This window comes from Apium graveolens, chromosome 2 (assembly GCF_009905375.1).
Source record: "Apium graveolens cultivar Ventura chromosome 2, ASM990537v1, whole genome shotgun sequence".
NCBI lineage: Eukaryota > Viridiplantae > Streptophyta > Magnoliopsida > Apiales > Apiaceae > Apium > Apium graveolens.
This window is the reverse complement of record NC_133648.1, coordinates 249,198,284-249,213,235: the sequence shown is the minus strand read 5'-3', so window position 1 is coordinate 249,213,235 and position 14,952 is coordinate 249,198,284. Positions and strand designations below refer to the sequence as shown.

Below are 14,952 nucleotides of genomic sequence, written 5' to 3'. Positions count from 1 at the left end.
AATATTAATTTTTAAATTTACTTAATTTAATTTATTTATAAGAAAATGAAGTAATTCAAAAAACTTAAAAATACAGGAATAATTCCCTGTACATGACATGTGATCTGTTGATACACTAAGAGTATCTCCAATAGGGTTGCCAAGATTATGTGATATGATACCCTTGGGTGCCTATCTATTAGAGTTAGAGTTGGGAGGTTGCCAAAAAGTTGTCTACCAAGATTGTCAAAACTTGTCAACCCCTTAACAACTTCCTAAATTAGCAAAAAGTCATAAAAAAACATCTAAAGTGTATATACTCAACTCACTTTTATATTGAACTAAATATAAAATTAATATAGAGGAACACATGAGAAACCTTTAAAGTTGCTTAACTATTGGAGCAAAATTTTAATAAATGTTGTGAAGAGTGACATGGATGTGAGAAAAAAATTAAAAAAAATAATATATTTAATGATTTATCATGATTTGACAATTTTGTTAGCAACCTATATTGGAGATGCTCTAAACGCTATTCTGATAATAAAATCACAAATATACTCAAGAAAGGTTAATATTTTTAGTAATTTTTCTTTAATTTTTTGGAGTCAAAGAATTCTGAGAATATTTGATTTTCTTGTTTCTCTGTGCAAGTGGGATGAAAAGTATATTTCAACAACTTTAGTTTGTATAATAAATTTTATGATGAAAAATACAAAATATTAAAAGTGTGTGTGGAAGCAAGTTAGGATGAAAAAGATAATTTGCATGGACGAAAGACGTTTGATGAAATGAAAGTAAGTTAGATAAACGGAGCTAGTGAGTAGTGACATTAGCCAATACGCATCGCTGTCCACTCCAATAATTATGGTAATGTGTGATACAAAATCAACAAATCCAAAACTCACATCCCTCAAATTAATGTAGCCCCAGACACAACCAAATTACCAATCCTTCGCGTCTTTTCTTTTTCCTTTTTTCGCATACAAATATAGATTTAAGCCAGACGCCTCTTTGAAAAAATCTTGAAATTTAATTAAAAGCTTAGATACATTGAACCTGGACATACATGGACCAGGTCCTCTCCGCCTATAAAACCTGCCCCCCACCCTGGCATTGCTTATTACAAAACACAACAACATACGAATAACATCAGTGAGCATTTAGGAAAGCAATGGAGGGCATGCTAAAGAAGAGAAATGAAGAGCTAGAGAGAGAATTGAAAAAGAGTCAGGAGAGAGAGGAGATGATGAAGCAAGAGCTACGTGCAACATTTCACAGGCTTCGTGTAGCTGAAGAAGCAGAGGAGCATCTGTGTTCTCAGCTAGGAGAGCTTGAGGCAGAAGCTGTAGAACAAGCCAGAAATTACAGGATCAGAATGACTGCCTTAATGGATCAGCTTTCTCTTGCTCAGAATCTTCTCCAATCCGCCTCTCTCTCGCTTCCCAGTCTCTCCAGCTCCGAGTCGCTGTAATTAACATACTCTCCGTCCCCAACCAAATCACCGTTGAAATTATATTTATGTTTTCGACGCTGTTTCGGATTAATTTTGTGTCCTTTTTTTAAAAAAAGTAATTAATTAGCAGGCAGCTAGTGAAGAAGAATTAATTATGAGTCATGTATTTACGGGTTGGTTCTTGAATCTTGATCTTGTAAGCTGATCCAATTTTTGATCAGATGGACTATGTGAAATTATGTTGTTGTTGTTTAAAACATATGTGAAAAGTTTAATGGAGGAGTAATTTGGTTTGACCTTAGCAGTTGATTTTATTTAAAGATTTCAGTCTGTTTCAATTTTGATTGTGTTGTTGCATATTATTCGGTTTTTGTAGGGTACGAAAACTCCAATAACTAAACGCATCCATGTAATGTAATACTAATAAAATTGAAGGAGCAATTGTTAATCGACATGGTCGGAAAAGGCTGGCTTAGTGGGTAGTTGGTACTGAATATATAACAGCTTTACATATTACAAAATGCATAAGTATGTTCGATTTTAGATTTCTATAATTAAGATATGTGTTCAAAACATCAGTTGATGGCCCAATTTTTTCAATCTCCCTGCGGCAACACCTCCCTACGACTTGCAAACGAATGAAAACTACGGGAGCCACGCCTCCCTCTCATCACCTGCTTCATCTTAATGGGTTAGTGGTTAGTGGATAGTTGGTACTGAAAACAAAAAACACACGCGAACAAGAAATCCTCTTCTCGTAATGGGTATAATCGTTACAATTTTATAAGCGGTCTTTTTCCGACCAACATTAGTGTTTATGCCTTTGGACTATACTTGAGGTTATAGAGAATCTTTTTGTGTAATTTTTGATAAACACATGTTTATATATTACACTCATATCGAGTTTTTACAACGACCGATGAAGTAGCCCCAGAAGAAGTTAGTACATCGGAAATGCTGGTGGTTCTTATTTAATCTGTAAATGCTGCTGCTACTTAAATACTAAAACCTTTTCTTTCAAGTCATCGGAAAATGTAATTCTTTGCGAGACGAGTACGAATGCCGAAAAGGGAAAAGATTAAACAAATACTACGAGATTCACTGGCGGCCGGCCAAATTACACAATAATAATAAAATAATTACAACTTCAGATCCCCAAGTATATGGGAAGGTTCAAGGGGGTACAGGCTTACACGCCATATTTAAACTTTTAAAGTTTGTGTAGTTTGTGTCATTAGCACTAATACAGATTCTTATAAGTTGGACTTACTTTTTATGTATACTCCTTTAGTACTCGCTTCACTGTATAGTTAAAATAATAATTTTTATTTTTTTTAAATAAAAATATATAATTTAAACTTTTATTATTAAAAAAAATTAAAAAAATAATTTTTTTTTACTATGCGATCAATGCATCATGATCATATGTGCAGAAAAGTCAAGAGACAACTACAAATGAAATAAAGGGAGTAGAAATTAGTATTAATATCAATATCTATATTAATGATTCAAAAATTAATTAAAATTTATTATATAATTTTTTATTGTGTGTCATTAATCACATCATAAAATAATCGTTCAATTTATAGTGTTTTAGTTGCCGATATTCCGCAACTCCAGTACATATTTTAGAACAATTATGTAAAAACAACAATTCTTCTTTAATTTTTGAAATTGCGATCTGCAATTTAAAATGTAACTTTTCTTCAAATTTTGAAAATGTAATTTTATATATTGCATCCAGTGTTCTGAAAAGCGCATTAAGCGGCCACCTAAGCAGCCGTTTAGGCGGAATCGGTCCATTAAACACTTCGATTTTATACTAATCAGAGAAAGATTAAGCGACCTTATAGACGGATTAAGCGGTAATTAAGCGGATTAAACGGCTATTAAGTGGTAAAACCGATTTTGACTTGTCAAATTTTTAATTTTAAATATTAATATTTATTTTAATGAAATAATGATCTTGATTAAAAAATATAAATATATAAGTTTTTAAGAAAAAAATATATTTATATTCTTGATACTTTATTTATTTTCATTATTTTAGTATTGCACATATTATTATTATTTATAAAATTTTAAATAAATATTATTTATCCGCTTATAAATTCACTTAAAATTTCACTTAAGCATCCGCTTAACTGCTTAAGCGCTAGAAAGTCTTCCCGCTTTGCGTTTTTCAGAACACCGGTTGCATCAAGTTATGTTTCTGATTTCAATCCCATCAACCTTAAAATCAAATTGGATAAAATTAAAACTAAAACTGCAGTTTAGTTAGTAAAAGCTATAATCAAAGTTGCAAAAGTTGTATATCGCATTTTTTTTGAAAAATGAGACTTTAAAATCATGTGTTTGAAAAGTTTCACTTTGAAATTATAATTATTTTTTTTTAAAAAAAATTAATATTTTGAAAAAGAAAACCCATGTTTTGATCCTAAAATAAAGTAATATATTATCTATAATACCTAATGACTACTCCATAATTTACCCAACCATCCAATTAATTTCAATTGACCCATCTTAATTAATACATGATTACTTTTTGAATTTCAAAAACAAAGCTATCTATAGAAAATATTGAACAAATCAAATTAATTATGCATAATTGTCTCCGGTCTATTAAATCTCTCTCTCTCTCTCTCTCTCTCAATTAAATTAGATTGATATATACACATACACAATTTCAAACGCTGACTAATCTTCTTCTTCTTCTTCTCTCAAATTTCAAATCTCAAATCTCATTTTCTCTCTTTATATTTGGAGGTTACATGCGAATTTTAATTGGGTTTCATTCAACACAACGAACAAACGGGTTAGTAAATCATATTTCTTTTTTTTTAATTTTTCTTTTTATTTGTCTCCTCACTCCCTTCGTTATGTAATTTTAGGATTGTTGTTTGTATAGATTTAATATGTTTGTACTATTATTTTTTACCTATATTAGTTTTGATTTAGGCAGGAGATGACGATGGGTTGATTAATTCTGCAACAGTGGTTATAAAATCACGAATCAAGGTATGTACACCAACTGTTTGATTTTAAATCTCAAACATCTCATTTTTCTCTATTTATTTTTATTTTTCTTCCTCTTCCTACGATTTAGTAATATATGTTTGTACATATTATATGCATATCTAATATGTGTTTGTTATATTTTTCAATCATTATTTGACAACTTTTGTGTGTTGATTCCCTAAAAATCAATGAAAGTGGCTGTCAAAAGAGCTTTCCTGTCAAGATTACGGGATATTTCACACGTTTCAATTTGTAAGATTAATTTTTATTATATTTTGTATGATCCTTGGATGAGACGAGTTTGTTTTTATTATCATTTTTCTCATATTGGTTCTCTGTGTATTGTAACTTTATAGCTTTGATTCTTAAATTTTATTTTTACCAGATACAATATTGATATGTTAAAAACTTATTCATTTTTGTCTTTCACATTGTATTATTTTTCATTAGTGTTTGAACTCGATTGCAGCAATATTGTTCATGACTGGATCCAGTGAGTATCGTCGTTCTTTTTAAATGTTGTGTTTGATGTTTATGCCTTTAATCTTTGTTCTTCTCGATCTTAAGGTTGGAAGCGGCTTTCTCTCTGGCACTGTCTCCTTCTTTCGATAATAATGTGTATTGATCATGAGATCTTTACACAACTCCAGGGATCGATTTAGGTATTAATTTGTTATAACAAAATTTTTGTCGATCTTGCTGTTGATCTGGAAAAATCAGTTATATTGTGAAGATGGATGAGAATAACTCTGGTCAATACAAGGTTAGATTGTTTTACTGATTAGTGAATCATCCAATCTATCACAATTTTGATAATACTACTTATATTATTTTGATGTTAAGTAGATTGTTCATTCTTATCTCGGTGTTGCCATTAATCCGTATGGTTTCTTGATGTCATCCTCTTTTTTGGTTATATCACAAGCGTAACCTTTGGCCTTACATGTATCTCCGCCGTCAATTTAAGAGGGTAGTAAATGCAAAACCATAAATTGTCTAACATTGTTTATGAAATTATATGATATGAGTATTTAATTATTTTTGTTGTTTGTTTTGACTAGGTCGTAGACGACATATGACCCATTGAAAATTTTGCGGCATCAAGTAATTTTCTAACTAATTCGGTGAATAACAAGGTGTTGGGTATAATTCTAACTACACAGCAACAATGGGCAGTTATATATATAATAACAAGAACAAGGCAAATAACCAACTAACGAAACAAAACACGAAGGCAATAACAAACTATAATCAGAGACTCTAATTGACAAAGAAAGTAAAGAAAACTTATCTCTTATCGCTTTCCAAATTCTGATATTAGAAGAAGAACACAACAGCTGAGTCGGCAAACCCTTCAAGAGAACTTGACTGTTCTTGAAGAGATTGTTGCCCCCATTTAAGCTGTGATGGAATGCAACAATATCGCTTCCAGGATAAAACAACAACATATCAATTTGGCCACGGAACCAACAATGATCAACGGCGACTTGCACCTCAGTTTGCCCAAAAAACCCTTAGCAACTCATATATGTTTGCGAGGTAGGCACCGAGTCAAGAGAACTTGACTGTTCTTGAAGAGATTATTGCCCCCATTTAAGCTGTGATGGAATGCAGCAATATCGCTTCCAGGATAAAACAGCAACAGATCAATTTGACCATAGAACCAACAATGATCAACGACGACTCGCACCTCAGTTTGCCCAAAAAACCCTTAGCAACTCATATATGTTTGCGAGGTAGGCACCGAGACTTGTGTCATATTTATCTCAAGTGTACCTCTCAATATATAGGTATCTCAAGTTACTCTTCTTCTATTTTACTCGATGTGGTACACCAAGTAACAAAACAGAAAAAGTAAACAAAATGAGTTTTCCTTATTATTTATATTATATTCTGATTAATTAATATTAATATTATAAAATATATTCAGAGTATGATTAAAATAATCCTTACTCATTATATTTTATATTAATAATTAAATAATCAATATAAATAATTAAACTTGTAATAGAAAAGAAAAATATAAGAGTTCCCACTAGTACTAGGCCACACAAGCATTCCACTTATGCTAGTAGTTGTAAACAACACTAACACAAGATGCTATATAAACTCAATATCTTTCTTTTACAAAATCAATGTGGGACAAAATCCCCATAACCCATTTCAAACAAGCAACTTTGTCGCAATATATTCATGGATTCCACTAAGAAAATGTCTTAGATCCAAATATGAAAGTTTAAGTCCTCATGTCAAGGAACAACCTCCAAGTGTTAGCTTCCGTAAATCATATCAAGAACATATATAAAATATGCCTCAAACTTTCCATTTTCCAACAATCCCCCACAAATCCATAATCAAATTGCATACCATATTTTATACATGACATGTTTTTCAGAGTCGGTACCCTTCCGGGTTTGAACCCTCCTAAGTCCTCTACTTCGATGGCTACCGGATATAGATGAAATATTTCACCTTGAATCTTTATCCGTTGAGTGTAACCACACTCCATAGACGACGACAAGTCAAAGGCTATGGTGCCAATATACGGTTTTGAGAAGTTAATGGTCATGTCTCGATCCTGTCCGTCGAATGTTTCGAGGAATAACCCTTTCCTCTAATTGCGACCACACAATTACATTCTCTTAGCCGGGCATCTCCAGAGATGTACAGCTATCATCTCGTCAAATGACTTGACCCCATTCAGAGTTTAAATAACTCTTGCTAACTAGCAGTTCAAGTACCTCTTAAGGTTTACAGGGGATAGACTCAGATACATAAGTATCTAAATGTATATGGTAGAGGTACTACCAATTCATCCTTACAACTTGTTATTACCACATTGAATACACTTCGAGGGATCTCCTCTCAGGTGTATCGGGTTCCCGCTGTTGATGAATTATGATGGGTTATCAGCCCCATCCCCAACCTCGACTTAAGAACTACATCATGCTCAACCCCTTTAGTCAGTAGATCAGCTATATTATCCTAAGTTCCTATGAATTCTATAGCAATAATCCTATCAGACACAAGACCCCTTATAGACTTCAGTCCAACTTGGATGTGTCTCTTTATCTTAGCATTATACTTCACACTTCTGATATTGTCGATAGTTGTACGGCTATCACAATGAACAAAAATGGTAGGAAGCGGCTTGCTTACTACATGTAACATACTCATGAGTCCATGTAATCATTCAGCCTCCGTCCCCGTGGCATCAAGTGCACACAACTCAGCCTCAAAAGTAGACCGAGTAATCAAAGTCTGTCTAGAAGACTTCCAGGATACTGCTCCACCCGCAAGGGTAAACACATATCCAGTCACTCCATTGGAACCAGATTTCTTAGCTATCCAACTTGCATCACTGTACCCCTCGAGTACCCCCGGAAATCTCCGGTAATGCAAGCCAAAGGAAATAGTTCCCTTCAGATATCTAAGAACTTTATCCAGTGCCTCCCAATGAGTCTTGTTTGGACAACTTGTATATCTAGCCAACTTAGACACAGAATATGAAATATCTGGCCTAGTCACATTAGCAAGATATTGCAAACTCCCAATAATCTGAGAATACCTTAACTAAGACACGGGAACTCCTGAACTATTCTTGACTAAAGCAACTTTTGAATTATATGGTATACTAGCGATTCTACAATTTGAATAACCGTACTTCTCAAGTATAGATTTCTCTATATAATGAGACAGTGACAAAGTTATTCCATCAGTTGACTGAGTCAACTTGATCCCAAGAATCACACTAGCCTCACCTATATCCTTTATTTCAAAGTGCCTCTTCAAGAAACTCTTTGTCTCGTTAATAATCTCAATATTGGTTCCAAACAATATAATATCATCTACATACAAGCACACAATCACATAATCATTACCTCTAACCTTATAGTAGACACACTTGTCACTTTCATTAACTAAAACTCGAAGTCAAAAACAGTTTCATCAAACTTTTTATGCTAGTCTATAGGTGATTGTTTAAGGCCATAGATGGACTTGACTAGTCTACATACTTTCCTCTCATTACCAGAAGCAACAAATCCCACAGGCTGATCCATATAAATCTCTTCTTCAAGGTCACCATGAAGAAAAGCTGTCTTTACATCCATTTGATGGATGATAAGACCATGTACAGAAGCCAATGCAATAAGCATTCTGATTGTTGTCATTCGGGCAACTGGAGAATATGTATCAAAATAATCGATGCCTTCCCTTTGCCTAAAGCCCTTAGTAACTAGCCTAACCTTGTACTTATCTATTGAGCCATCATGTTTTAGCTTCCTCTTGAAGATCCATTTACATCCAATAGTAGAACACCCAGGAGAGAGATCAACTAACTCCCATGTTCCATTTGAAACAATTGAGTCAATTTCACTCTTTACAGCGCCTTTTCAATGCCTTGACTCCGAAGAATCCATGGCTTAACAGAAAGTTAAAGGCCCATCCTCGACATTGTAAGTGATAAAGTCACTTCCAAAGTCCTTGACTACCTTTACACGCTTACTCCTTCTAGGTTCCTCTACTTCGTTAGGAGTAGAGCTACTACCAGGATCCGCCCCCATATTAGACATCATTTCCACATGATCGGGAATGGAACTCGATGTGTGAGTGGGATCATCCTCAGAACTACCCAAAGGTATACCAGTCTTCATAGGGAATACTTCCTCAAAGAAAGTTGCATCACAAAACTCAACTATCGCAATACCATCTATGTCATATTTTAATACTAAAAATCTCATAGCAGTTGTGGTTTCAATATAGCCCAGAAAGATATAATCAACAGTTTTCGGACCCGGTTTCTTTCTCTTATGTTCAGGGACAAACACCTTAGCAAGGCACCTCACACACGAAGATAACTCAAACTTGTCCTACGCTTTCTCCATAATTCATATTGTGTCTTGTCCATATATTTCAGAGGGACTCTATTCAGAATATGGCAAGCCGTATTCAGAGCCTCTCCCCATATGTACTCAGGCAACCCCGAATTAATCAGCATACTATTAATCATGTCTTTAAAAGTTCTGTTCTTTCGTTCTGCCACCCCATTAGACTCAGGTGTATATGGTGGAGTAACCTCATGAACTATACCATTGCTTGCGCAAAATTCATCAAACAAGGTACCCGTATACTCACCACCTTTATCAGACCTCAAACGTTTAAGTACTTTGCCAGTTTGTGTTTCAACTTCATTTTTATACATAATGAATTTATCTAGTGCTTCATCCTTATGTTTAAGCAAATAAACATAACAATATCTATTACAATCATCTATAAAGGTAATGAAATATCTACAGTGATCCTTAGTCAACACACCACCAAATTCACATATGTCTGAGTGCATTAAATCTAACAAGTCTGAATCCCTAACAACATTATAAAAATGTTTCCTTGTTTGTTTAGCAGTTACACATACTTGACACTTAGATTTCTTATCAATGGCGTACTTTGGAATCAACTCTAAATTCATCATATTCTTTAGAGCACCAAAATTTAAATGACCAAGTCGTAAGTGCCACAAATCAGATGATTCTACATAATTAACAGAAGGTGCCACACTATCATTAATAAATCCACCCAAAATGGGTTCAACATTTATTAAAAACAAACCAACAGACAAGTAACCTTTGCCAAAGAATGTACCAGTATGAGTAATAACTACTTTATTACACTTCAAAGAAAGTTCAAAGCCATTTTTAACTAAACAACTTCCACTTATAATATTTCTACGAATAGAAGGAACATGATACACTCTAGTGAGAGATAGAATCGGTCCAGAAGCAAACTTCAGGTCCACGTTTCCTATTCCAAGCACTTGTGCAACACTAGCATTCTCCATTGTCACTGTCACTCCATGACTCTGTTGATAAGATACAAACAAGCTAATAGCAGCACAAATATGTACGTTAGCTCCAGTATCAATCAACCACTCATGTGATAGATAAGTGAAAAGTAGTACAGGGTTGTAAGTAACATACCCGTCATCGGTTCCAGAGGCAACAACCTCACCAATGACCATGTTAGCTACTGGCCCACTCGTGGTTCCAAGTCCAAGCACAGTATTTGCTTGAGCTACCACTCCAGATTTCTTAGCTTTCTTACTTGGACAATCCTTACTCCAATGACCAACCTGCCCACAAGACCAACATAGTTTGTTTGCCTTTGGTTTCTTAGCCTTGTTCTTGTCAGGTTTAGTGTTAGCCTTCTTAGTGACTACCTTTCTTTTCTGTCCTATAGTCACTACATTCACCTTCGAGCTCCCATGTTCCACATGCAACACATGTCCCTTTTTGGACTTGTGTTGCTCCTGTACAGAGATGTCCAACATCAAGTTAGTCCATATGATCTCTCCTTTTTGTCTTTTCAGGGAGAGAGCAAACTCTTCCCAAGATTTAAGGAGCTTTTCAATCACATACATCACTCGAAACTTCTCAGGTAAGACCATATCGGACTCACCCAAAACATGAACCAAAATCTCAAACTCATGAACCTGTTCAGTCATGGATTTCCCATCCACCAACTTGAAATCAAGAAACCTAGCCACAAAATACTTCTTAAGTCCTTGAGAATCAGTATTATGGGTTTGGTCCAGCTTATCCCATAAGACTTTAGCAGTATAGGCATCTGATGAATAAACATCGAACAAGGTGTTCTCCAAGAATGCCAAAATGGCTGCCCTAGCCACCCCATCCTTCTCAGCCCATAAAACATAAACCTTAACTGATTCAGCTTTCTCTTGATCCAACCCAGGAGGATCATACTGTACCACTAACTATAGACCCTTAACCGTTAACTAGAGTTTCGTCTTTTTCTGCCAACGAGAAAAAGAAGCTCCACCACTGAATTTATTAGGCATACTAGATAAATCAATTGGCTGGGGAAAATGATACGTGGTCCGGTCAATGGTAGTAGTACCACCAGAACCAGAACCAGTCTCAACAGTTTTAGGAACATCACTAGTTTTGTTAACCATCTTGCTAATTAACTATATATAACTATAATCTTTTCAAGATTGTTGGGTATAATTCTAACTACACAGTAACAATGGGAAATTATATATATAATAACAAGAATAAGGCAAATAACCAAATAACCAACTAACGAAACAAAATATGAAGGGAATAACAAACTATAAACAGAGGCTGTAATTGACAAAGAAAGTAAAGAAAACTTATCTCTTATCGCTTTCCAAATTCTGATATAAGAAGAAGAAGAACACAACAGTTGAGTCGCCAAACCCTTCAAGAGAACTTGACTTTTCTTGAAGAGATTATTGCCCCCATTTAAGCTGTGATGGAATGCAACAATATCGCTTTCAGGATAAAACAGCAACAGATCAATTTGGCCACAGAACCAACAATGATCAACGGCGACTCGCACCTCAGTTTGCCCGAAAAACCCTTAGCAACTCATATATGTTTGCGAGGTAGGCACCGAGACTTGTGTCATATTTATCTCAAGTGTACCTCTCAATATATAGGCATCTCAAGTTACTCTTCTTCTATTTTACTCGATGTGGTACACCAAGTAACAAAACAGAAAAAGTAAACTAAATGGGTTTTCCTTACTATTTATATTATATTCTGATTAATTAATATTAATATTACAAAATATATTCAGAGTATGATTAAAATAATCCTTACTCAATATATTTTATATTAATAATTAAATAATCAATATAAATAATTAAACTTATAATAGAAAAGAAAAATATAAGAGTTTCCACTAGCACTAGGCCACACAAGCATTCCACTTATGCTAGTAGTTCTAAACAACACTAATACAAGATGCTATATAAACTCAATACCTTTCTTTTACAAAATCAATGTGGGACAAAATCCCCGTAATCCATTTCAAACAAGCAACTTTGTCGCAATATATTCATGGATTCCACTAAGAAAATGTCTTAGATCCAAATATGAAAGTTTAAGTCCTCATATCAAGTAACAACCTCCAAGTGTTAGCTTCCAGAAATCATATCAAGAACATATATAAAATATGCCTCAAACTTTCCATTTTCTAACACAAGGTAAATGCTAGTTGCAAACTTATACCAGAATTGAATAGTTGAAAGAACTAATTTTACATGTAGATCTTTGTAGTGATTTAGTTTGGTATAACTTTATGATCTTGATTCATCTAAAAGCAATGTTGTTAAATAAATAATTGTGAGCGTACCCTTAGAATTCCCTACAAGGAAATTTCCAGTACCAAATCGACATCACAACGCATAAGTAAGCAATAATCTTAATCAAGTTATTTGAGTGGGAAGTATCTCTCAATTTTGTTTGTTAACTTTTGATTGTATCTTATGATCGTGACTGCAGGACATAGCTTATCATGAATTGTCTCTGAGTCATCCGATTTAATTTGGATTTGCTCTTAATTTCTCAGTACTTTATTATGAAATTCTGAATCTTCCTGATCGAGCATGCATCATGTAGAACAGGTTTTTCCACCAATTTTTGTAACACATTAGGCTTTATTTAAGTTTTTCATAAATTGTTACTGGTACTTGCAACATTAAAGCTTTCGATGAATGTGAGATTAAGATCAACTACAAGAATTACATAGTATTTGTATGCCAACTGTTTGATTTCAAATCTCAAACATCTAATTCTTAAATATTTATTTTTTTTGTTTTTCTTCTTCTTCCTGCAATTTATTAAAACATGTTTGCACATATTTATCTGCATATACAGTATGTGTTTGTTATGTTTTAAAGAAAAATATTTGACTTTTTGTGTGTTTCACTCTACAGATCAATGAGAAAGGATATCAATCTACGCTTCCTGTCAAGACTACAGTTATCTGTGACGTTTTAATATGTAGGATTACTGTTTACTATCTTCTGTATGATACTTGGATAAGACGTGATCTATAATTTTCAATCTTACAATATGTTATGGTTTTAAAATAACTTGCTCTATACTTCTAATCTTACAGAAAATTCAAAGTTATACTTATGTAATATATTTATTTTATATATTTGTATTTTGGTTTGTGCAGTTTAGGATGATGTGTTGATTAATCATGCAACTGTGGTTATCATATCGTGAATTGGTGTATATGTTTAGTTTTACAACCCACACGTTATTTTGTTTTTACATACAGTCTGTGCACTAATAGTTTGTACCAATGTTATATAATATATAAGACGGTTCTGTCTAACATCAAGTTTTTAAATATGAATGAACCACTACTCCTGATGTTTCATTTCCTTTCAGGCCACGCCCTAGAGTATCAGTTGCTTCCATTAGTTTTCATCAGTTAAGATACTTTTTACTCTATTATTTAAATATCCATATGATTTTAGAATAATGAATATGATTTACGAAGAATGCATACAGTGTGTTTGATTTATATTCTCGATGATTCATTGATTTTATGTTAGTTGAGATATGACTGAGACATATATTAATATTACATATTTTGTTTTTCTATTTTGATAATTATTGCATATTATTTTTGTGATTAAAAGCCTTTAGATATTGAGTTTGGTAAAAATGAGCTAATAAATTGTTTGGTCATATATAAGTTCATTTATCTTTGTGCAAGTGTATACCACTAATAATATGAAGAGCAACAATTCTCATCATAAGAAGGACAATCTTAACTTCTTCATTTTTTAAGCCTACGTATTCGAGGTCTGAAAATTAACATTCGGTTTATTTTAATTGTTTAGGCCACTGTAGATATTAATTTTACTTTCAATATTCAAATATTCCTAGCTCTGTCATTGCTCTGTCATTTCTCTCTTCCTTGCCTTCTAAACCCAATCAGCAACTACCCCTGATGATTCATTTCTTTGAGACTATCCTCTACAGTTGCGGCTGCTTTCAGTATTTTTTAATAGGTAGGAAACTTTAACCTCTCAGAGATTCAATCTCATAAGACTATCCTCTGTTTATTTAATTTGTTGTTGATGTTTATGATTTAATAAATGTATATCATATTTATTAATAATGAGAAGTTTACAGCTTTTAAATTGTATTAGTTACTAGATCATTATTATTTTGTAAGGAGGTATACAGGAGATTTAGATTAAGCTCTGTTATCAATAGTGAATCATGAATATTCATGTTTTCTGATATTTACAAATTTATATATTATTAAGATTAAGACGAGAATTTAAAAATAAGTATATAGCCTTGGAGATATATAGTTACATTGATTTAGAAAAGTAATTTTAGACAAAGGAAAAAATGATAATGTTCATTCTTTTTTACAGTAGGCACCAAGCTTGCAAATTGGGCGTCAAAATCATAGGGATCATCCACTTCCTAGGTTGATATGCTCCCACGTCTCATTTTTCAGGTTAAAATAATATTATCATATTTTGCACACGAGTTCAATCTGCAAGATCGATAAAAGTACAATCTTTGCTTACTCAGTTGTTTAACGTGTCTGTGTAGAGCATGTTTTTGCATTGAAAAATCTATATTGTTTGTTCTTTTGAATACATATTCTAAAAAATCTGAAAGAAAGTTATTATTTCT

The 14,952-nt window shown here is 33.3% G+C and overlaps 1 protein-coding gene across 1 annotated transcript; it reads left to right on the top strand.

Annotated features, from left to right (window-relative positions):
- Nucleotides 1-1,089: 1,089 nt before the first annotated feature.
- LOC141708323 (protein RESPONSE TO LOW SULFUR 3-like) lies at nucleotides 1,090-1,736 on the top strand. Its single transcript, XM_074511888.1, has one exon. It carries the CDS (start codon nucleotides 1,154-1,156, stop codon nucleotides 1,451-1,453), a length of 300 nt encoding a protein of 99 aa, XP_074367989.1. The 5' UTR covers nucleotides 1,090-1,153; the 3' UTR covers nucleotides 1,454-1,736.
- Nucleotides 1,737-14,952: the final 13,216 nt, after the last annotated feature.